This window comes from Ahaetulla prasina, chromosome 1 (genome assembly GCF_028640845.1).
Source record: "Ahaetulla prasina isolate Xishuangbanna chromosome 1, ASM2864084v1, whole genome shotgun sequence".
Classification (NCBI taxonomy): Eukaryota; Metazoa; Chordata; class Lepidosauria; order Squamata; family Colubridae; genus Ahaetulla; species Ahaetulla prasina.
The window spans coordinates 177,483,694-177,506,861 of record NC_080539.1 but is presented as its reverse complement, the minus strand read 5'-3'; the positions used below and the strand labels follow the sequence as shown (position 1 = coordinate 177,506,861).

Genomic DNA, 23,168 nt, shown 5'->3' with positions numbered 1-23,168 from the left:
GGGGGGGTCTGGTTCTTGGGTGATTTTCACCCAGTTCTTCCTCTTTTGAGTAATGATGCTCTTAACATTCTGAGGAGCTGGTTATTATGTATTTATTGAGAACTAAATGCTGTTTCCTGCTTCTAAAATTTTATATGGAAGATAGTTATGCTGAAACCAGAACCCAGTGTCTGGGTTCTGTTATGTCATATTTTGTACCTTAATGTTTGTGGTTTGTGGAAGCTTAAGAAAAAGTCATGACATCTAGGACTTTTTAAAGCTGTATTTTTTATTTTATAATTGTAATTCTCCTTTTTATGGGGAAAAGTCTTTGAAACCAGACCACAAACAAAATCAAGAAAATGTATAGCTTCCAGACAGTAAGTTGCAAATCTCTTACATTTGGCAGAGCAACAAAGGCATGAGCTTAACAATTTGTCCACTAGTCTATAGTAATTGCTTTTCAGAATCTAAACTGAAAAAATAACACCCATCTATCTTGTCCATAGCCCCCTAATTACAGCCTTCTTCTGTACCCTTGAGAGAGTGAGACAAACAGTTTGGGCCAGAATAGCACCAAAAATAAAAGCTTATGGGAAAAGGCCAGCAGATAGATTAGCGTGAATTTTTTTGTCCTTGCACAAAAATAATTCTAGCTGTAGCCTCCTACATACATTTTAACCCTCCAGGATTACCTGGTCACCTTTGGGTTGTTTTTCAGATTGGCCTGCAGGATAGAAATCACTTTTTCTGACATTTCTGTGGAAGTAGCTGAAAGGATTACTTGTTCTTTAATTTACCTAATTAGGCTACTGCTGGCGTGCTCAGCATTGATGAGAAAAGAGGTTGATGGCATTGAAGTGATGTGGGAGCCAGGGGTGAAATGCTCCCGGTTCGGACTAGCTTGCGTGATCCGGTAGCGATGGCGGCGGTTGGTTCGGAGGACCAGTAGCAAAAATTCCTGGCCCCTCCCCCTGCCTCTGCTGAGCCGTACCATCAGCAGAGGGTTTTTTTTTTACTTTTAAAAGTTTTTCTTCAGCCGAAAACATGACTTTAAAAGTAAAAAAAATCCCTCTGATGATCGCGGGACTGAGCAGAGATCATCAAAACCCTTTAAAAGTTTTTTTAAAAAAACCCTCTTCAGCCGAAGGGGGGGAAAAAAGAAAAAAAAGGTTTTAAAAGCCTCCTCTGGCGATCCCAGAGGAGTTTCCTGATCCTCACAGGCTTTTAAACTCACTTTTTAACAGCCCCCCTCTCAGAGCCCCCACCCATGCCCAGCCAATTCCCCCTCCTCACTTACCTATAATTACTGTTCCTTTCGCTGGCAACGGCATGCTTTTCTTCAGCTACTGATTACAGTTTGCTTTGACTTCCTGCTTTGCTGAATGAGGAACTCTGGGAGTTGAAGTCCACAAACTAAGTTACTAAGGTTGGAGATCCCCTGATCTAAAAAATTAAATAAAAATAATAAAATAAAATATTTGTGCAGCTTTCTGAGATTTGGTGTGTTTCTGTAGTGTTTCACTCTAACTACACAAACACACAAAATCTCACAAAGCTGTATGTGGCAGTGTGTGTGTGTGAGAGAGAGAGTCAGTTGTGTTGTGTGTGTGTAAAGTGTGAAAAGTGTGAGGTTCCTGCTTGTTGCAGGGGCCATTTTGGGTGAAGTGCAGCTGCTTTTACATTGTGTGTGAGTCAGTTGTATTGTAGTGTGTGTGTGATAGGTTGGACTTGTCCTTTGGAAGCCAATTTTTTCTTTTTTTCCCCTTTGTGTAAAGGCAGTTGCAAAAAATGAGTTAAGTAGTTCTGCTTTCTCCCTGTTGCTTGTCACCTTCTTTCTGCTTTCTTCCAGCAATGGACCAATTGTTTCCTTGACTTTTTTCTTGTTTTTAACATGTTGGAAGAAGCTGTTTTTGTTATTTTTTACTTTTGTTGCAAGCCTTTATTCATTGTGAGTCTTAGCTTTCCTCACTTCATCTTTGCAAGCTCGGGCTATTTTCTGATATTCTGCCTTAGTTATGTGCTCCTCTTTCCACTTTTTATTCTTGTCCTTTTTGTCTTTCAATTTGTCAGAGAGTTCTTTATGCAGCCATGCTGGTTTCTTTTGAGAGCTGTTATTTTTCTTCTTCATTGGTATTGTACTAGACGGGGCTTTTATAACTCACTTTTCAAAATTTCCCAAGCTTCTTGAATTGTTTTCCCCTTGAGGATTCTCATCCTTGGAATCATTCCCAAGCTCTCTCTAAGTTTATTGAAATTAGCTCTCTTAAAGTCCAAGACTCTAGTTTGACTTTGTTCTACTTCTTGTGCTTGCATAATGTTGAATTCCAATATTGCATGATCACTCTCCCCAAGGTTCCTGTAGCTTCAACACCTTCTATCATTTCATCTCTGCTAGTGAGAATTAAGTCCAATATGGCTGATCCCCTTGTTCCGTTCTCTACTTTTTGGGAAACAAAGTTGTCTGCTAGGTTTGTTAGCAGTTGGTGCTGAGTTTGTCTCCCAGTTGATGTCAGGATAGTTAAAATTTCCCATTACTATTGTGATGTACTTCCTACATACCTTAGTTATCTACCTACCAAAAAGTTCATCTATTTCCTCTGTTTGGTGGGGTGGCCTATAGCAGTGATGGCTAACCTTTTCCGGACCGAGTGCCCAAAGCGTGTGCATGCATGCATGAATGCGTGTGCGCACACCCGAACCCCCCAAATGCAAAGAGCATGCGGCCCCTTCGCAAGCACCCCACCCCTTGTGCATGTGTGCATGCCCCCTGCACATACCCCCACGCTTGCACGTGCACCCACCCCCCGCACATGCTCACCCCCCTGCATTGTCTATAGATTGTCTATAAATTGGACAAAACTGATGCATTTTTATTAAATAAACTTTTTATCAAACTACAATACAAAAGCAGGCAACCTTCAGATGTTTTGGAGCCTAAATCCCATAACAGAGACCCGAAGACCAAGTGGCCGGTGGGAGGCATGCACACATGCATGGCAGAGCTTAACTGGGGTGACAGCTTGCGTGCTCACAGAGAAGGTGCTATGTGCCACCTCTGGAACGCGTGCCATAGGTTTGCCATCACGGGCCTATAGTATACACCTATGGCAATGTCATTTCCCCCCCACCTTTAATATTGACCCAAACGCATTCAAGTTAGTTTTTGTCATTGAGCTCTGTTTCTGTAGAGATGCAGTTATTTCTTATATATAATGCAACTCCACCTCCTCTTTTATTTGGTCTATTTCTTTTAAATAATTTAAATCCCTCTAGCTGTATGTTCCATTTGTGGGTTTCATCCTGCCAAGTTTCTGTAATGGCAACAATATAATATCTGCCCTCGTTTACTTGAATTTCTAATACTCCCTGTTTATTCCTCATATTCTGTGCATTGCTGTATAGACATTTGAGTCCATGTTGATTAGCCCTGTGTTTACTGTCTACATAACCTTGGTTGTGCCTGACTGCCCCTAACTTTCTTGCCATGCACATGGTAGGGCACTCACTATTAAATGCTTGGTTTTGCTTGACAGTAAGGTTGATAATCTTACCCGTACAAACATCTATATTACATGCACTGATAACCCTATTAATTTTAGATTGCTGGGGACAGAAATGTTCTATATTGATTAATTCTCTGTCCCCACTGTTCAGTTTAAATGTTTATCCAGAAAAACTGTGAATTTAATGCCAAATAACTCAGTCCCTTTCTTTGATAGATGCAAACCATCTCTTTTGTACAGTTTTTCATTGGACCAGCTGCAGACATCATGACTAATAAAACCAAAGCCTTCCCTTTTACACCACTCCTTTAGCCACACATTAAACTCCACTATACACTGGCCTTTCCCTTTTTGTTCCTTATATACTGGTAAAACCTCTGAAAAGATAATCCTACAACCTACCCCAAGCTCTGGAAATCATTCTGCACAGAAAGTACATCTTTTTGGGACAGATCATTTGTGCCAAGGTGTATAATAGCATCAACATCACAGTCCTTACTGGCATTCTTGACTATCTTAAAAATGCTGTCTCTGCTGGCACCTGGCAGACACCTGATCTCTTTCAAAACCTCCATATGGACCTCCGCGCGGCCCATTTTTGTGCTCCCCCCATGCCCCGATTTAGCCAGTAAAGTGCTACAAAAGGACTTTCAGGCCAAAAACTGGCCAGAGGGGGCTGCACACGGCCTGTTTTGGCTGGCAGAGACATCGCAGCCTGGTCCGTTGATATTTCCAGGCCGGCCCCCTGGGCTGGATTTAAACACCCATGATTTATATTCTGCCTTTTCTCCTGACATAAGTAGTCAAGTGGTATGCAACAGTAACATCAAATATAAAATATAAAAGCAAAATAATATAAGCACAAAGTGAGATAATTAGAAACAAAAAAGTCAGCAAGAGAGATATATTTGTGGAAGTGTGGGAACCCAGGATTTTCCTGTGGAGAACCCATGAGCCCCACATGATGAAGCCCTCTCTTGCCTGTCAGATTGCTGAATGACTGACAATAGGGATATCTTTTAGAAGGTCTTGCTTGCATGCCCAGTTTGGTTGATAGAGGAAAGGTGATCCTGCAGATTCAGACCAACACCTTAAAAAGATACCTTGAAAGTGCAGAACTCAATACCTGAATATTGCATGATAAGTAGCCTCCTATCATGTTTTTCACCAACTGCAATTTCCAAATACTTTTCAAGTCTTTTCCATAGTTATCCATTTGCAGTCTACACCATGCTCCTGAAAAATTGCTGTTGTCTGCTGCATGGATCCAGGGCTTATCTCAGACATCCATATACTACTGCCTACCCAAATCCTTTCTGATCTTCTGACATTTTATTGTTTTATTTTGTTATTTATACAATTCATTGCGCTCATTTCATTGTAACTGTAATCCTAAAATAGAATACAAAATAAGGTTAAGAATAAAGTGTGGCAATTGTACAACCTATTCAAAGATTGAAATCACAAAGCTAGTACAGCAACAAGAGGCAGAGGCAATTAAAAGTTTTAAGCTAATTGTAAAAAGGTACAAGGATTTTGCCAAAACCACAACTGAACAGGGAGGAATTCCAGAGTCAGTACATTAAAGTGCCCTCTATTGAATTACTGTTCTCAGGAATAGCAGATTCCCGGCCAACACTGCATGTCAGGAAAATTGACCCTAAAGATCTTAATGAATGGGATGGATATAAAGGAGAAGACAATCAGATGTCCAGTTTCTAAGCTATATATCAGCACACATGCATCATGAATTGAACTCAGTAACAAATTGATAACTGGTGTAGTTCTTTCAGGCAGGTTTTATATATTTAGAGTAGTTAATATTTTCAGTACTAGCTGAGGCATTATTTACCTCTCCATCTTTAAAACCACATAAGTAACAAGGAATGGTTGTGTCAATTGAAATAGATAGTGCTGAAATATATAATTTGATTCCATGGAAACTACTTGATGCATTAGTAAAAGCACAATAATGTTTCTACATTATAATTTTGAAATCCTCATAGGCATTGTTCATAATCAGACAATCATACATGATTTTGCAGATGTTCTCCAAATATAATAGCAAAATTAAAAATAATGAAAATTTATCAAAATCTTAACAATATTTCAGCAAACTTCCTGAAAGATTGCATATGTTTTCACCTGAAGATCTTCAGAGGGTAATCTCATAAAAATCAGATTTTTTTTTTAGTAATGTTTACTAATTTTGTGTTTTAATGAAAAAAAAAATACAGCTAACCACATAATTCTATGGGCAAAAAATGTAAATATCAATTTTCAGTGTATACAAATATTAAGAAAGGACACAAATTAATTAACAGCAGAACTAATCCTGTTTCAAGAGAAGATTACATATGGCTGATTTTGTCTGGGCTTGGAAGCTAAACAGGGTCACACCTGGTTAATTTTTGGATGGGACCAGAGAATCCTAGAACTAAGGTCTAGAAAATAGTGCAAACAATCTCCATTCTCTTGCCAAGAAAACTGCATGGATATATCCATGAAGTCAATATGACGCTCTATTTGAAAGAGATTTTACTTTAAGTAACTTAAACATAAAATTATTTTTAAAAAAGAAAGGAGACACAACTCCAGAATACTGAAGAAATTATTCCAATATCTTCTTCGCTGCTCCCATGTTGGAAAGCTGTGTTTTGATGCATTGATAAATTCCAAACATTGGAAATATTGCCAGAGACATTATACATGTACTTCACAACTGTGATCTTTTAAAAGTTCTGTAGAGAGATTTATACATTTCAAAGTAAAATATAGCAATAGTAGAACAAATTATGTAAGTTAATGTTCTGAACTTTTGATCACAGGCAATCTTCACTATTCTTTACTGAACATTCTTTGAGGGATCCTGTAAAAATGAAACCATATGTACTGTTGTGTTGACTGCATTTTAAAAGGGAGCATTTTTAAAAAAAATACCTTTCAACTGATTTGCAAAAGGACATTTATACCTATTCTAAAGCTTGCATAAATCAATTAATAGATTAATAAATATATTAAATAATTCATAATCTCAATTTCACCTAGGACTAAACTTTTCTTAAACCATGAATAAATACCATGTTTCAGAGGCAGGAAAGACATGGAATAAGTTAAACGAACTGCTATGAAATGTGTTCTCTGATAATATCGTTTGTTTTTAAATTTTATACATGTTTTAAAGCTGCTGTAAGTTTATCAAACTTTTCAAAGTTAATTACACTAATTTTCTAAGTTAATTAGACTTAGTTTACCCTGCTGCTCTTAAATCAGAATTATCAGATAATATTGTAACCCTTTTATGCAGGGGTGGGTTCTAAATTTTTTTTAGAATACCGGTTCTTTGGGCGTGGCTTATTTTGTGGACATGGCTTGATGGTCATGTGACTAGATAGGCATGGCCAACACAATGCCACTCATGTTAAGGGGTGCCTCACCCGGCCCCTCCCTATCTAGCCATTCCTTGTCACATCCAGCCTCAATGTATCTATAGTTCTGCAAAAATGTTGTTCACCTTTTTTCAACTTTATTATCTACATACTATAGATGCATTTTCATGGACCACTGAAAGGAGGAAATGGCTCACATGCTTTGCCCAAGAGTGTGGTAGGCTTTTAAGGGGCTGCCAGAAAGAAGGGGGGGGCAATGTATTTTCCAAAGCATCAAAAGACAAAACAAGAAGCAATGGATGGAAACTGAACAAAGAGAGAAGCAACCTAAAACTAAGGAGAAACTTCCTGACAATGTGAACCATTTCAGTCATAATTTCACATATAAAATAGCCATTCGTGTAATACAACCTGCATATTGTTCAAAATAGTGATTAGTATTATGGCTGATGTTTGACAGCAAGCCTAAAATCCCCATTCCCTCCCCACTCCAGGGGAAGGTTACTTCAAAATCCCCATTCCCTCCACATTCCTGCCAGCTGCATAAAGGAAACTTTGTAAGCAGAAAACAGCTACTGGTGCTTAGAGATATAAAGTGGAAGCCGGAAGTTCGACTCCATTTACAAGCAGGCAGAAAACTCATTCAAGACAGGATATTTCACAATGGAAATCACCCAAACCTTTTTAGAAACACAAAGCCCATGTTGCACAAACCTCAAAACTTCAAAAACAGAACCATATAAGAATCCCTCCTCTTATCTTATCCAGTTTGTTGTTCAGCTGACCCAGAAACGAACTGTTTCTGCAAGTAAAAATCCCCTTTCAGCAGCTGCGTCAATTTAAAGCGACAGCGTCTTTTTTTCCCCCCTTCTTCTTTGCCAAGCGATCTCCTGGCTGAGAAGCAAGTCCTGATCTTTTCATTCTAGCCGATCAGTTGGGAGGCTTCTTGGCTTCTCAATTTAAAGCAATGGTGTCTTGGGTTTTTTTTCCTCTTCTTTGTCAAGTGAGTCCTGATTTTTCCCTTCTAGCCGATCAGCTGGGAATTAGGAGGCAGCGATAGATTGGGGGCTGGGCCAGGCAGAGGTGGCATTTACCGGTTTTCCAAACTACTCAAAATGTTTACTACCGGTTCGCAAGAACCGGGCAGAACCAGTAGCAATCCACCACTGCTTTTATATGTAAAGAGAGCTAAACTGTAGAATATTTTATGCATATATTGTTGTATTTTCCATATATGTCTTGCAACAATAACTACAGGTATTTAAACTGATGCTCTGTCAGGGATTTTATTTGTTTATTGGTTTATTTTTTTTTATTGATTTGATTTGATTTCTATACCTGCCATCTCAGTCAATGATTCTGAACAGCTTATAATTCAAATAATAAAAATACTAAAAATAGTTTAATACAATAAAACCTCTAAAACAGTAAAAACATGCGTATCAACCAAATATTAATAAGAGTTTTCAAGTTTTATCCCCAACAAGTTGAATTCTGTAGTTATTATTTTTATCCGTAATTGAGCTTAAAATAAACTGAGCTTAAATAATAAATTGAGCTTAAAATAAAATGATACTGTTAAAAGCAAAAAAAAACCCTAAAACTACCTTTTCCACAGGCCTCTGCAATTTATGAAGTGAGATTCTACAAGATGGCTGTGCCAAAGAAAAATGTTTACAACCTAATACATTTATTTAAATAATGTGGAAATAGAAAAAAAATTTTTAAAACATCTATCCTACTTATACTTCACTTTCCTTCCCTAGGAAGTATTCAAGACAGCTATATAACTCAACTTCAGAGTTCAATTCACATTAACCACATTTATCTTGTCTTGGATTCTTAAATTAAATCCTTAGAACTTATAAAATATGAGATAAAATTGGAAAGTGCCCCATTTCAAACAAAATGGTATGGATTTTGTCCACTTCAAGTTAAAGCTACTCCATCAAAAGTTTGCTAGTCCTAAGTAAATTCTGTGAGCTGGATGCTGTGTTCAAAACAATTTATTATTTGGATGAATTTTCCCCAAAATTCTATTCTATCCCCCCATTCTGAAATCAATATTTAAATCAAGACTAGTCCCCAAATTTCAAACCCCTTCTACACCTTTAATCCAAATATAACAGTAGTTTAATCTCATAAAAAACTACAAGAAAAGAAAAAAGAAAAGAAAATAATTTTATAAGGGAAAAGGAAATATAGTGTATTTAATGTATTGGGGGGTGAAATTTGATTTGTTTAAAGATGTACCTAACTGATACTCTGTTCAAAATGATTGTTTTATGTTATAATAAAATAATAAAATTTTTGTCAAAAAAACAATCAATTTATTATATCTACATATCAGATTGTTACAATTTCAGCATTCACATTAACTAAGGAAGTTGGTCTATACTTGGCATATAACATAGAAAAGTTACCTGTCTTGGAATAATAAATAAATAAAGCAATAAATAAATATAATAAAAACCACATTAAAAACTGAAGATACGAACCATTAGGAAAAGCTTGATCATATATGACTAACAAAATAGATCCTGGGAAAGGGGATAGTTTAATTTTAATGCTAGTTAACTGTAAATCCATTACCGCCAAGAGTCTTTCCAAGACTCTTAGAATTAAGAGCCATGGTGGCACAGTGGTTAGAATGCAGTATTGCAGTGTAATTCTGTCGACTGCCAGCAGTTAAGGATTGACTCAGCCTTCCATTCTTCCATTTAGAGTGGGTTGTAAAGCACTACAAAGCAATAGATAAATCTAAGTGCTAATGCTAAGTGCTATTACTTATAACCATTTTTTCTTGAAGAGAAAAAAATAAAAAGAGGCTACTCATGTGATTCACACTACTAGCATAATGTCTGTCTTTGTATCTATAAAAATTGAGATTAGTTGATCAGAATTTTTTAAAATCTTGCTTAATTGATATCTCTTGCAGCATCTTATAATACCACAAATAAATAAACTTTCAACTAGATGTCTCTTCCCTTCATGTCAGGCTTTTAATAAAACAGCGTTGATTAAATAAGTTAAATAAGTTAATTTGCACTTCAACACTTGGGTTCCTGGGCACACCATGGAGGGGCTGCAGGCACCCATGGATTCTGCCTTGCCAGCCTTTGCTCTAGGGCATCCTTTGATTTTGCACCTGTTTCTGCAGAGAAGTGCCGCCTCAGCCAAAATCAGGCACCCTCCCTCATTCCTGGAGAAAGGAACCACCCGTACACGCTGCCTTCGTCTTTTGTGATTCAGCTTATTGGCTCTCTCCAGCCTCTCATTACATCCAAGCATTGAGCATCAGAGCAGGCTAGGGAGGAGGTTGAACTTGTGAGCACCCCACACATTTGCACATTCTGGAATCCCATAGCACGAAAGGGACTACAGCTATAATGAAACACCTCAGAAATCCAGACAGCAGCATTATTATTCTGAAATAGGCCCCAATGAGTTAATATTCCACATCAGGATGCACTGCTTCAGTTCCTTGTTCCCACTTAGAGGTGGAGTTGTAATTATCAGCTTTGACAAATATATAAAGATATGTAAATGTTTATCAATTTGTTTAGGATTGGTAGAAACTCAATGAATTGCACAGGTTTTATTTGATTTTTGTAAAAGAAAAGGCTTCTTCAGTAGTATCAAATCATTTGTCTTGAATAGCTATAGATGAAAATGGAAAGTTTTGTTAGAACAGGTAAATTTCCAGGAATTAGATTACTTGTAAATTATCTTGCAATAATATTTTCTTTTACATACAGTTGAACATTTAGAGTAATTTTTTTGTCTTTGTTTTTTATGATTATCCTTTTAATATTATTTGGAAAGGGTTAGGGTTGTTGTTTTTTTATCTAGTGAGTAGATTGAATCTTAAGGGTTTTTAATTAAATTTTGTTGAGTTGCAAATAATTACAAATAAATTAAATGAAAATCTCTTAAGTTTACATTGCTGTGACTTGTTTTTGGTACCGTGCTAATGACCCCTAAACCTTCTAGCACTGGAATCAAGCCATTTAAAATGAAATATATAAACACCATGGTGCCTCATCAGTGCAATGTCTTAGATCTATTCTAGTAATAAATTAATAAATAAAGCAAGCAAACTATTCATATACAATGGAAGAAAACCTTTCATTTTCATGATCATATCTATCAAAAACTATGCAAGATTTTCATTGACAAAACAGTAAATATATCAGTTAAGCAAAAAAAAAAAAGAGGGTGCTGTACAGGTAATAAAAAGTATCCTTTGTGGCTGATTCTTCTCACTAATTAATTAGGAAGATTTATGTACTGCGCTTTTCTGGACTGAATACATATAAAAGGAGAATTATAGATCATTAATAAATAGTGTATGTATAAAAGTCTATCCATAGTGGTTTAAACTTAACTCTCACTCATGTCATTTCATGAATCCATAGAAATCAGAAAGAATCATTTCCACTTTAAATCAATTTAAGCGTATTTTTCTTACATTCTAATACTACTCAGTCTAAAATAATGGTTTAGCGTTCGAAGAATACACACAATAATTTGTCTTAAATCAGCAAATGTTCCCATCATTCCCAAAATTTAGGATTAGTTTACACATGGAAACAGACATGTGTATATTTATATAGCATTAAAACACAACTGCTATACCTTTATACATTTAACTGAATATATAAATAGCAATTTTTCCTTGCATGTCATTAGCATTGTATCATCAGAGATGAAAACATTGATTGCCTTTTTATTGTAACAGATTTGCCTGCAAAATTAGCAGTGCATACTTTATAGATACATATTTGAGTTCAATATTACATTTGAGTCAAAATCTCTTATCGTATTTCTTAATATTAAAATTCCCTGGCTTACATAAAGAATGGATGGAATGGATATCTTTTTCCTAGCTAACTTTTAATATAGCCAACATTAACTACAGGGCTGTCTGTAGTTACTGTTTTATGCATAAATATGTCCTGTAAGCAAGCAGAAAGACACTCCAAACCAAAAAGGTAGAACAATACTATAATGCAGAGGTATTTTATTACATACATTCTAAAGTGCATTATTTAAAAGAATGTCAATTTGAATTAAAATATTAAAAAAACTAGAATAGACACATTAAAATACAGGCAGTGGTAATTCCAAGGGAATAATGCTATACCAGACTGGTAACCACTGTATGATAGAAAGAATTGATTATGTATCGTCGACTCATATTGACTCATAACAGCCACACAGATATATTTTCCCATGACAGTCTGGCCTTAAGTTGGTCCTCATTGCCATCTTGCATAGATAAACTCATTGCCATCTTGCATAGATAAACCAGACCTTACAATACCTATTATAAATATAAAACTAAATTAAATCAACTAAAACTAAGTAATATGTAACATAAAAGCCAGAGAGGTGTGTCCCTGAGGTCATTGCCAGGCAGAAGTCTCAAGCCCCAAATCAGAGTAATACCCCTGTTCCTCAAAAATAAGATGTGCAGGTGGGAAGGAAGAGTTTTATAAACCAAAAGGAGAAAAAAATGTCCTGTGGATTTTTCTGACACCGGTGTATTTTGAAGAGAGTTTTAAAGACTGCAGGAACAGTACATGTTGGTGTATAAGTTCTTTTAGTCTTTTAATCAACAGCTCAATTTAACTCAGTCCAGTTAAATGTAATTTAAAAGTTTAAATTTGCCCAGGAACTCAGGTTAACTTCAGTGTTTCACATCCCTGTGCGTATGTTTCAGGATGTACTCACAGAGACCAGCCATTTGTCAGCCTTATAGTATTATGAGAATCCCTTTTGCCAGAATAAAGTGCAACTGTGATTTATTATCAACTTCAAGCAGTGTGCCCTGAAGAAAAGTCAAGAAGGGAGATTTATAGTCAAAAGAAAAGTTACACCCTCAACTCCTGAAGCAATTGCATGAGTTAAGACCAAGCAGGACAGCCACTCTCATTCTTTCTCAGACTCTTTTAAGACCTGGGGGAAAGCAAGCATGGATAAGGAGTTCTTACTCGTTGTGAGTTTCTATTTACATAATTTAAAACATTTATTTTTATGTTTGTGTGCGTGCGTGTGTGCGTGCATACCGTATATCTTCCTACTTAAATAGAGCAGGTCACCCTGCCATTATTGAAAGTATGATTATGAATGAGAGCTGAAGATACTAAGGGACAAAACTTTTAAATGGGTTTAAAGATTGAAAGGGCTTTGAAACATATTTTACATCCAAAACAATTCAACCCTTGCTCTGAGCCTTTGCAAGAGGCAGATAATTTCTCATGAGGAAGAACTTCTAAGGGTCCTTTCCCCCACCACCACCCCGCCCCATGAGCCATCTCAAGGAAACAGGGGCTTGAACTCTATACAAGAGTTGGCTTCTCATCTGTTACTAGGAAAGAACAATGATTCTCAAAGTATGCTCTGTAAAACTCCCACATTTCCTCCAAATAATTTTAAAATATTGTGTGAATCGAACTCGAGCTGTGAGAAATCTTTTACAGGTTTTAGATCCTTTCAGTTTCACTAGCTAAAAAAGTATCCTTTTTTGAGGAGGAGATGTTGGCAGATCCTTTCACCAATGTTGCATATGACCCATTTGGAAGTGAGGTGGGGGGGAAATCAGATGATTTTTGGAAGAAAGTTCACAGAGAAATGGAATGGTAGTAATGATCCCATTATTTTTTCTTTCAATACAGCTTTCTGAAAGTGAATTCTCAGCACTCGCTTAGATCACTTAGACTGAATATGGAAATAGCTGAAAGTTACATTGCTTATAAGACTTTCATACTCCAGCTATTGATGAAACATGTTATTATACGCAAGCTCATACTTGCCATGATGACTCGTCAATGTGTTACATATAAAAGAAAATGAACAGAATTTTTAAAACATATTTTATTTCAATATTTTCTTTCCTTAAAAAAATTCATAGCTGTTTTTTTTAATTGTTGGATCTTTTATTAAAGGAACAGTAAACAAGACAGTTTTAAAAATCCAACACAACAGAATCTAAAAACTTAAAAATATAACATAATTTTACAGTTATTACTAAAATTAACCACTAGAAAATCCTGGTGAAAGAAATATGTTTCTGCAGATTTTTCAAAAGCTGAGGATAATGGGGAAAAAGTTTAACTTGAAATGTATTTCAAGAGAAACCTGGGAAAGAGCCCTTTCCCTCGCATGCCTCCAAGAGTGGAGCAGCTTCAAGATTCACAGTGTGGAATCTTGAGAAAAATGGCCCATTAGACCCTAAGCTGTTGTGGGCTAGTGCCACTTGAATGTACAGAGAATTCATGGTTGGTATGATATGCACATTTGCAAGGTGTCATCCTAGATCAGGACTAAGGAGTGTGTTGTCCTGTTGATGATGTCTCCAAAGCTGGATGGAGATGATAATTATTTGAGCCATCCACCCACAATGGCCACCAGTTTCTCTTCCCTTCAAATCATTGCATTGGCCTGATATATACGTTTAAATTTTGATTTAAAAAAATACATAGTTGCTTGTCTGAAGCAACCTGTAATATTCATATAAACTTAGGACCAATTCATGTCTTACATAGAGACAATAATAAAGACATCATAGAGTGGATATGCTTGTTGCATGTAGTCATGACAAATGATATTTAATGAGAAATAAGCTGGATCTCAGAGGGATGTTTGTGTAGGATAGCAGATTTTTATTGCATTTTTCATCATTCCTGTGGAATGGGCAAAAAGGCCTCCTATTACACCACTGTATTCACACGTCAATCTTGCCAAGGAACAAACTCTTAATGTTCTTTCACTGCCCCACCCTATTATGACAAGGAGTTTCACCTATCCATCACCACCCAATAAGTAATATAAATTGCAAATCATTGTTTATTTGTTTATTTTCTACTTAGAGCAGATAGTAGTACCCAGTTAAGGTACTACTAAGCTTGAAAAGCTTAGTAAAGTTAGATCTAATAAGTAAAGGAGGGAGTCACCTCACCAGGAAGGGAGATCAGCAGGAGATCCCTAAATTTTGAACTAGATTAAAGAATAAAAAAATTCTGGCAGAATAGAGCGGCAAACTGCTTCCTAATAATTACTCTAAATACTAGAATGGATGTTCCATAAGGATATCTGAAACAGCCTTGATTCAAGAGACTTGCTTCTGGTGTTTGTTAGAGCTCTAGCCCTTCTTTCTTTCTGATGCTTAAAGTCATTTATTGCAAAAGGTTTTCTATCTATACTTTACAACTTTTGCATACATAAAGAGAACCTAGTTTGTAACCTTCAATTTGATCATAGCAATAATGAGGTGAACAAAGGGCAGCTGGGATGATGGACATATTTATATTAATTGCATCATATAGTTCCTATAGGTTGAAATGAGCACATGTTGTTGGAGGTACAGAACCATTGAAATGTGAAATAAGGATGACAATGAAATTGCAGCCTAAATATAATTAGAAAGTGTACAGAGAGCTCCGCAAGCTCCTTGATTAAGAGGGCATACTTCTAGCGCTTAATACCTTTAAAAATTTCCTGGAGCAATTAGGTATCATATATGGACTGATCCCATTATATTTAAGCATATCTTGAAAAAGCAGATTCAAACTTAACACATTCATAATTTAAATAATTTTCCCAGAATATGATTAACTGCTAACGCTAAAAAATCTGAAGAATTTCACCATCAAAAATAGTCCATATTTTTCAATATCAGCATCAGTATTGAGCATATATCTACTCATCAGGATTTCAGTTGAACACTGAATATTATACTTAGATGAAAATAGATGTTATAAACAATTACGAGCTTATACCAATTTATACCTAGACTCTTTTTTAGGTGTTAAAGCACTTTTTCTGGTTGCAAGTGTAAAATAAGTGCAACTCTAAGTGACTACATGTCATATTTTTGGCAACAATACAGTGAGAAAACATTTGATATTATGTTCTTACAAGGTTTGCTTTTCTTTTTTAAAATTGCTAATCTGCTTTGTAGGTCTTCTACTGGTATCCCAAATACTAACCAAAAACTATTTAATTTTTCAAGATTGGACGAAGTCTGATGGATCTGTAAATGTCTACCACTAATCAATCGCCTGAGTAAAAATTATAAAAAGTATGTCACTATGATACAAATCTCTGTCATTGTACTGATATCCTTATTATTATTATTATTATTATTATTATTATTATTATTATTATTATTATTATTATTTATTTGAATTTATATCCCGCCCTTCTCCGAAGACTCAGGGCAGCTTACATTGTGTTAAGCAATAGTCTTCATCCATTTGTATATTATATACAAAGTCATCTTTTATTGCCCCCAACAATCTGGGTCCTGTCTTTCCTGTCTTTTGGAAGTATGTGTGTCAAGGGGTTTGTCCTGTGATACCATAAGACATATTTCATCATTTCCCCCTTGCTCCCTTCCTGCAGATTCCTAAGCTTTGGTGCTATCACCTTCCATTCTAATTTTAAAATAGCTTTACATATATGCCAGCCCAAAGAACATGATTTAGCTTTGTTAAACTGCGAGATGGCTCCCAGTTGATTTGTGTAAAGCAAAATTTCTCAATTATTAAAATATCCAATATGTGTGCTGTAATTAAATTCCCAAGACAAAATACATTTTGATTATGTGTCTATGTCTATGTATGTGTTCATAAATAAAATAAAAATGCTGAAATGTAAACTTGACTGTTATAAAGGAAAGAGTATGATTGAGCTACTGCCTGCTTGCCTCTTTCCAATAGATATACACATGCTAGAGAGGTGACTTTGTTTCCAGGTTTAGAATATTATGCCAGTTATAACTTATATAGTCTTCTCTCTTTCACTTCTTCCTTTGAGTGCTCTTCAGAAATAATATTAGAATTATAGTCAGAAAATCCTGGAATACAAACCAGGACCTATATTATCTGCCTTTCATCTTTGTAGAATAAAAGATTCTATTGCGTGAACATCTAGTACCAATTCACACTTCAGTAAGCATAGAGAATTGTTTCCCAAGCTAAATTATTCTTTGCCCAATTGTTTGCCACATTCTGAACATAAGTGATTTCTTACAACAGTTCAATATTATTGTACAGTCTTGCCAAACAGAAGTGGAATCTTATAATGCAACTGCTTGAGGGAGTATTGCAGATGCTGTCTGAAAAAAATTGTTATATTTTCTGATGCATTTTTGTGTGTCTACTATTCTAACCAAAGATGCAATGAAGTCTGCTATTGTTATTCTTTGACTATTACTTAAAATATAATGTGTTTATTAATAGTAAACAATTTACACATTCCTCTACTGAATCTTGTTTCTTTACTTTACTCCACGTACCAAATTAAAAAAAAAAAGTCAGTATTAGATGAAGACTTCATAATGTCTGTAATTACAGAATGCAATCTCCATTTTGCATGCTCTTGGGTGTGGTTGAAATGCATGTTGAAACTGCACCTAGGTTTTAGACATACTAGGGAAGTACTGCTTAGATATTTTGGCACACAACTTTTATTTTTATGATTTCAGTTTTGAGCAGAGTTAATTTGCACAGACAATTGGCAAATCCAAAGAGTGGTTTAAAATACTTCATTGTTTTTTTCATTTTCCATTAGAATTCTGCAGTAGAGGTATTAAAATAGTTTTGTCATCCATCATTTGAAATTCAGCTAAAACCATATGAACTGGGAACATCTTAACTTTTAGAGCTCCAAGACAGGCATTACTCCTCAAGCTGATTATTTATTATCATTCTGTAATGTGAGTGATAATGATTTATTCACTGTGGGAACCCAGACTATATAACTCAGGAGAAGGAAAGCAATTGCTGGTATTGGTAAGAATATCACTGAAGAAATTCAGCCAGTGAACAAAATTGGGGAAAAGTGAATTTCTGTCTCTAGAAATTTTATTTCATCAACACTGCATATTTTGACCTGAAAAAATAATAATTGATAGTAGCTAGGCAAAGAACTAGGTCCTCAGCTCAGTTAGGCCAAAATACTTGTATTTAAATATCAGGTACCTTACACAACTGTGTCTCCATCCAGGGAACTTTACGTGCTTCTAATTGCATAAAGCCGGGGTGGGCGATTAATTTTCTCAAGGGGCCACATTAGAAATTGAGATTGCTGTGGAGGGCTGAACCAATAGGGCTGTGAAGGTATATAGGCACATATGCATGTACATATGCAAGTTGGGGGAAAAAAATAGCAGTCACTTTCAAAATAAAAGCAATGCAATTGTATTGCAGGCATGGTGTACACTTATTTACATTTCTAATAAGATACCAGACTGGAAAGCAAGACACCATGAATTCAAGTCCCACCTTGGCCATGAAAGTCAGTTCGGTGACCGAGGCCAGTCACTCTCAGCCTAACTCACCTCACAGAGTTGTTAGTGTGAGGAAAATAGGAGGAGGAAGTATGTTGAATATATTTGCTGCCTTGAGTTATTTATAAAAGCAATAAAGGCAGATAAATAAGTAAATAAATAAATAAATTTAAATAAATAAATAAATAAATTTGATCACATGTGGGGTGGCTGACAGGGACAGTCAAAGTTGTGGCTCGGAGGCCATAAAATGCCCAGGTCTGACATAAAAGGCTTATAAATGCTTTTGCTTGGATTTTCACTGGAGCTTTAATTAAGCTTTTATCTTAGTTTATACATTTGAGTGCAGTTAAGGACTTGAGGCTCTTTGCCCAGCCTCAAACGTGGTTAACCTCGGACCATTTCTTTTTGTTTTGTCTTATCTGTTCCAGAATAAGTCTTAAATGCTTTGCTGCTTGAAGCTAAATAGAGAATTGCAATGTTCTCCTGTTCTTTGCTTTCTTATAATTATTTGTAAATGCTTTAGGTTTTTACCCTGTACCCACTTACCTGATAGTAAGACCCCTTGATTGTAGTTCTTCTTACTTTTACACAGGCTTACCTATTATTACACTGTGTTTGATGGTGAGATGTTTTATCGCTAAAGAAATCAATCATTCTTTGCTACTTGCACTTACTCATCATTATTGCAGGCCTACATCCAAGTATTAAAACGTTAAACAGCAGTGACATTAAATTTTTGCAAATTACCTGGCATTGTGTATCCGTGCTGCTGAAGGGCGTATGCGAGTTACGTAGTATCATCCTACGTTATCTGTGGGTTTGTTTATTTAACCACAGGTTGCTAGTCTAACAGTCAATAAAAATGATAAATTGCCTTTGTACTATTTCTGTTACAATAACTGGAAGCAGTCGGCCCCACAAGCACTAAAAGCATAAATCACAATATGTATGAAGTTGACAGTTTTAATTGCTTAGCACTGGCATGCTTTAGTCAAGTGGGGGCATCATTGGCCTTTGAAAGATAGTCTGGATAGACCTATTTCTTTCTAAAGTAATGCCATTGAGAACTATCAAATAACATTTCTTTTTAACCTCTCAATTTGACAGTCTCTGCACATTTGGCATTCTGGATGCATGCTTATTGGAATTTTTTTCAAAGCCAAATAATCACATTAATGTCCATGAATGACCGTCATCCTTTTTCTTTTCTTTCTTTTTTTTTTTTGTTTCTTCTTCTTCTTCTTTTCACTAATGCTTGAAAGTTTTGGATGCATTCCAGATCAGCAGCTCTCACCAGTTAAGCACATGTAAGAAATATTTTTAAGTATGAAAGAAATGGCCGTGAGGCAAGAGTAATTTTTAACTTTTTTTTTATAGAAAAGCTGAAATAATAGGTGCTGATGTTTCAAAAGGACCCCATTTTCCATCATTTCATATTGGGCCTTCATTTGATTTTCATAGTATTTCCCATATTTTGACTTTGATTTATGTGTGTATGTCAGTGTGTGTGCAGGTACATGCCTGTGAAATAAATTACGATCAGCTTTGACCTCGGGGATGCTTTTACATGGCTTGATTTTGAACAATCTCCATACGGGTGTGTAACATAACTAGACTACACAATTATCTGCCTTAAGACTTTAAGCAATTTAGGCTAGTAGTTTCATCAATGCAATTGGCCAGTTCTCATGTAACATTGGAATCCTGTGTAACACATCTTTCAGAGACAAGAGCCAAAGGCTAAATCTCTAGATAATGACTTGAATTTCTGCCTTTTTCCAAGTTATCCTGATTGTAAACTGACAGCTTTGAAGGACCTTAACTAACATCAAAGGATGCAAATCATCCAGTTAGATCAATTAATGTAAATTCTCATCTCCCATTTAATTCTTTAATGCATTTCCCATTTTCTCTGGGTTTTTTTTCCAGCCAAGCCCATTACCAAGTCCTGTTTTGGGGAGAAAGCCAAATGCTAGTCAGTCATTGCTTGCTTGGTGTAAAGAAGTTACAAAAAACTACCGAGGAGTAAAAATCACCAATTTCACTACATCTTGGAGAAATGGTTTATCCTTTTGTGCAATATTACATCACTTTAGACCTGACTTAATGTAAGTAGGAGCATTTTACATTCAAACTGTCCCATTTCTTACTTTTGTTCATTTTCAGTTTCAAAAGTGCCATCTTGCAGAGTGGGTCAGAAATGAGTAAATTACTTTATATCATGCCATTTCTGAGGCTTTGTTTTAAACCCATACTGATTTCTCGTTTTTGTATTCATTCTATTATTCTTTTTAATCCACAGGCAAGCAACTGACTTCAAAATGTTTATGAAAATTAGGTTACTGTTAAAACTAGATGAGACAATAAGCCTGTAGCTCTCATGTGCCATCCAAAGATGACCTGATGGCAAATGTGGTTGTCATAGCCAGCCTGAAATCCATGCCTTAATTTCTCTTTTTACATGGAAAACTTCAGGCAATGAAACAGATAATCTTTATATTTATTTATATTTATGTATTTATTCTTTTAATTTTCTACACTATTAGTTTTCCTGATCGCTGTGAAATTGCTAGTTACTGTACATTGGCGTTTTATGTTAAATTGTAATTGGCTATAAGTTGTGGTTTGTTTTAAAAATGGGTGCTTTTTTTCTATAAAAGTATTTTACATACCCTCTGTGCTATTTTCCCCCTCAGTGATTACAAGTCCCTGAATCCTCAAGACATTAAGGAGAACAACAAAAAGGTAAGCATCGACAGAGGGAAAGGGATAACCGATAGGGCTTCAATTCTGGATCATGGTAGATTTTTAATTTTGGAGTGACTTTGTTTTAAAATGTCATAATTAGACCTCCCAGACTGTACTTCTTGAACACATTATTAAGTCTGGTTTGTCATGATTTGTATCATTCATGACAAATGCTGTTTGGAATTTGAGGACCATCTTTGTAGTCCCTAATTAATAGAGGGAGCAAAGGAGAGAAAGTACGAGAGAGCAGTAGGTATTTTTTATCATCCTATTTTCTTTAATAATTTAATTATAAATAAAAATATCATTGTTCAGTCATTATCTTGACTCAAGGCTTTCTTGGCCTTTGCTTTAATATGGAAGACTTCACTGGTATGGTTATAATAAGCTCTGTTTTGACTTTAGCTCTTATTTAAGAAGGAGAAGTAGAGATAAAACTTCACATGGGCTTTTATCCACCACAGTCAATTAAACTAAGCAATAAGGTGCATTGCACTTTTATAATATGCAGAATAGGGAACATTTTTTTTTATTGTTGGAAACAAGATTTTTGTAAGGCAAAAATATTAATGAAATATTGTCTGATAGAATTCTGGGTCCAGGTTTATAATCCTCATAAAATTAGGTAAATTAATACCCTTTTGATACAAAGGAAATGAGTTCAGTGGTTTGAGACTCAATCTAAGAATCACAGAAAGACAGGTTGGTACTTAATGCTGCTTTTACTGCTCAAGACTCTCATTGTAGAAATTTCATATTTTAATTTCCATATTATAAGATTCCAGAGCATTGGCCTAGAGGGAATCATTTAAAAATTGCTCATTTTCCACTTGATTAGACTACAACAAAACTAACAGCAAATCAATTTGGTTTGTTTTATTCACTGAATTTTTATTAGATAGTGTGATTTTCTACTTTTTTAACTGATCATTTTTTAAAGATCTAACATACAACATTCAAGTTTCAGAAGGAAAACTAGCTCTTTCACTTCCCTCTTCTTCCTGCAGAGAGCAAATGAGAAACTGTTTGAGAGAGAAGTTCCATATATAGGAAACACTTTTGATGAATAAATTATTCCTTATGCTACCCTATGTATAGATTGCATATGTGTCTTCTCCAATATAAAAATGATTTTCCTGAAAATAAGTCATTAACTGCAGTTGCAATAACATACATGCTGTCTTTTTTTTAAAAAAAAAACATAATGAAGGTTGAGCTAAAACGGGATGCTTTTGTATCATTTTCAAAATTATATTTAAAGTGTCTACCGTAGTAGTTTGCTTTTGAACAAATACTTCGAAATTAACAAGTCAGTTTAGTCATTTTCATTTATAAAAATTGTGACTAAAAAAAAAGTGAAATTAATACTGAAATCCTTAGTCAGTTTCTCAGAAGTAACATTGCCCTTTATTAAAGAATCAATTGTTTTTGCTATGCTGTGTGCATCTGTTCATATATATTTTCTTTCATCACTTTGCAACCCTTTGCTTGACAGCTCTACAGAGTGAGCTTCCTGCAGATTTATTTCCTGGTCTCACACAGTTCTGTCCGATAACCTGTGTGTCCTTGATTGGAATGAACACAACCCTGGGAAAAGTAGCCAATAATATATAGAATTTATATTATAATCGTATTATCTATTATGAATAGATAACACCTAACCAAATAAAATAATAAGAGATATGCTTATTTAAAAATTCCTACATGTTTTATTCCATAAATTGACATAAGGAAAAATAAGTAATTTGGTGGGTTTGGACTTCAACTGCAAGCATTAAATTCAGCAAAACAACTTCAACTTCAACAACAAAACAACATTGGAAGAGACCTTGTTTTTAATTATATTTTTTCTGAATAAGATAACTTTTTGATGTTAGTCATTGTCTAAATATATATATATATATCAAAATTTAATACTATCCCACACAATCATGTTACCTCCTAAGACATTTCTATAATGTAAAGCTACAATCCTGAATTTACTTTTTTCAGTGTAACTGTTATTGAATCTAATAGAATCCATTTCTGAATAAACATGCCTGGGCTTATCTGTAAAAACATTATTAAAAAGAGGAAGCAACAAACATATTTATTGTTATGTCAGACCTTGACCAGCATGTCGGTATGTCAACTTGTTTAGACAGATTATTAGAATACGTTTTCTGGTATTTTCGTTGATTTCACCTGATAACTGTCATTTATCTGTCATCTAATATCTGTCAATAACAGTTAGCATACACCATTTAT

The 23,168-nt window shown here is 35.2% G+C and overlaps 1 protein-coding gene across 4 annotated transcripts in view; it reads left to right on the top strand.

Moving 5' to 3' along the window:
* EHBP1 (EH domain binding protein 1) overlaps positions 1–23,168 on the top strand; it is a 285,605-nt gene that overhangs the window by 162,038 nt on the left and 100,399 nt on the right. For all 4 annotated transcript variants that reach the window (XM_058182647.1, XM_058182659.1, XM_058182653.1 and 1 more), the window contains exons 11-12: positions 20,103–20,281; positions 20,870–20,918. In XM_058182647.1, the coding sequence (XP_058038630.1) occupies positions 20,103–20,281; positions 20,870–20,918 (228 nt within the window). The remainder of the gene's footprint in view (positions 1–20,102; positions 20,282–20,869; positions 20,919–23,168) is intronic.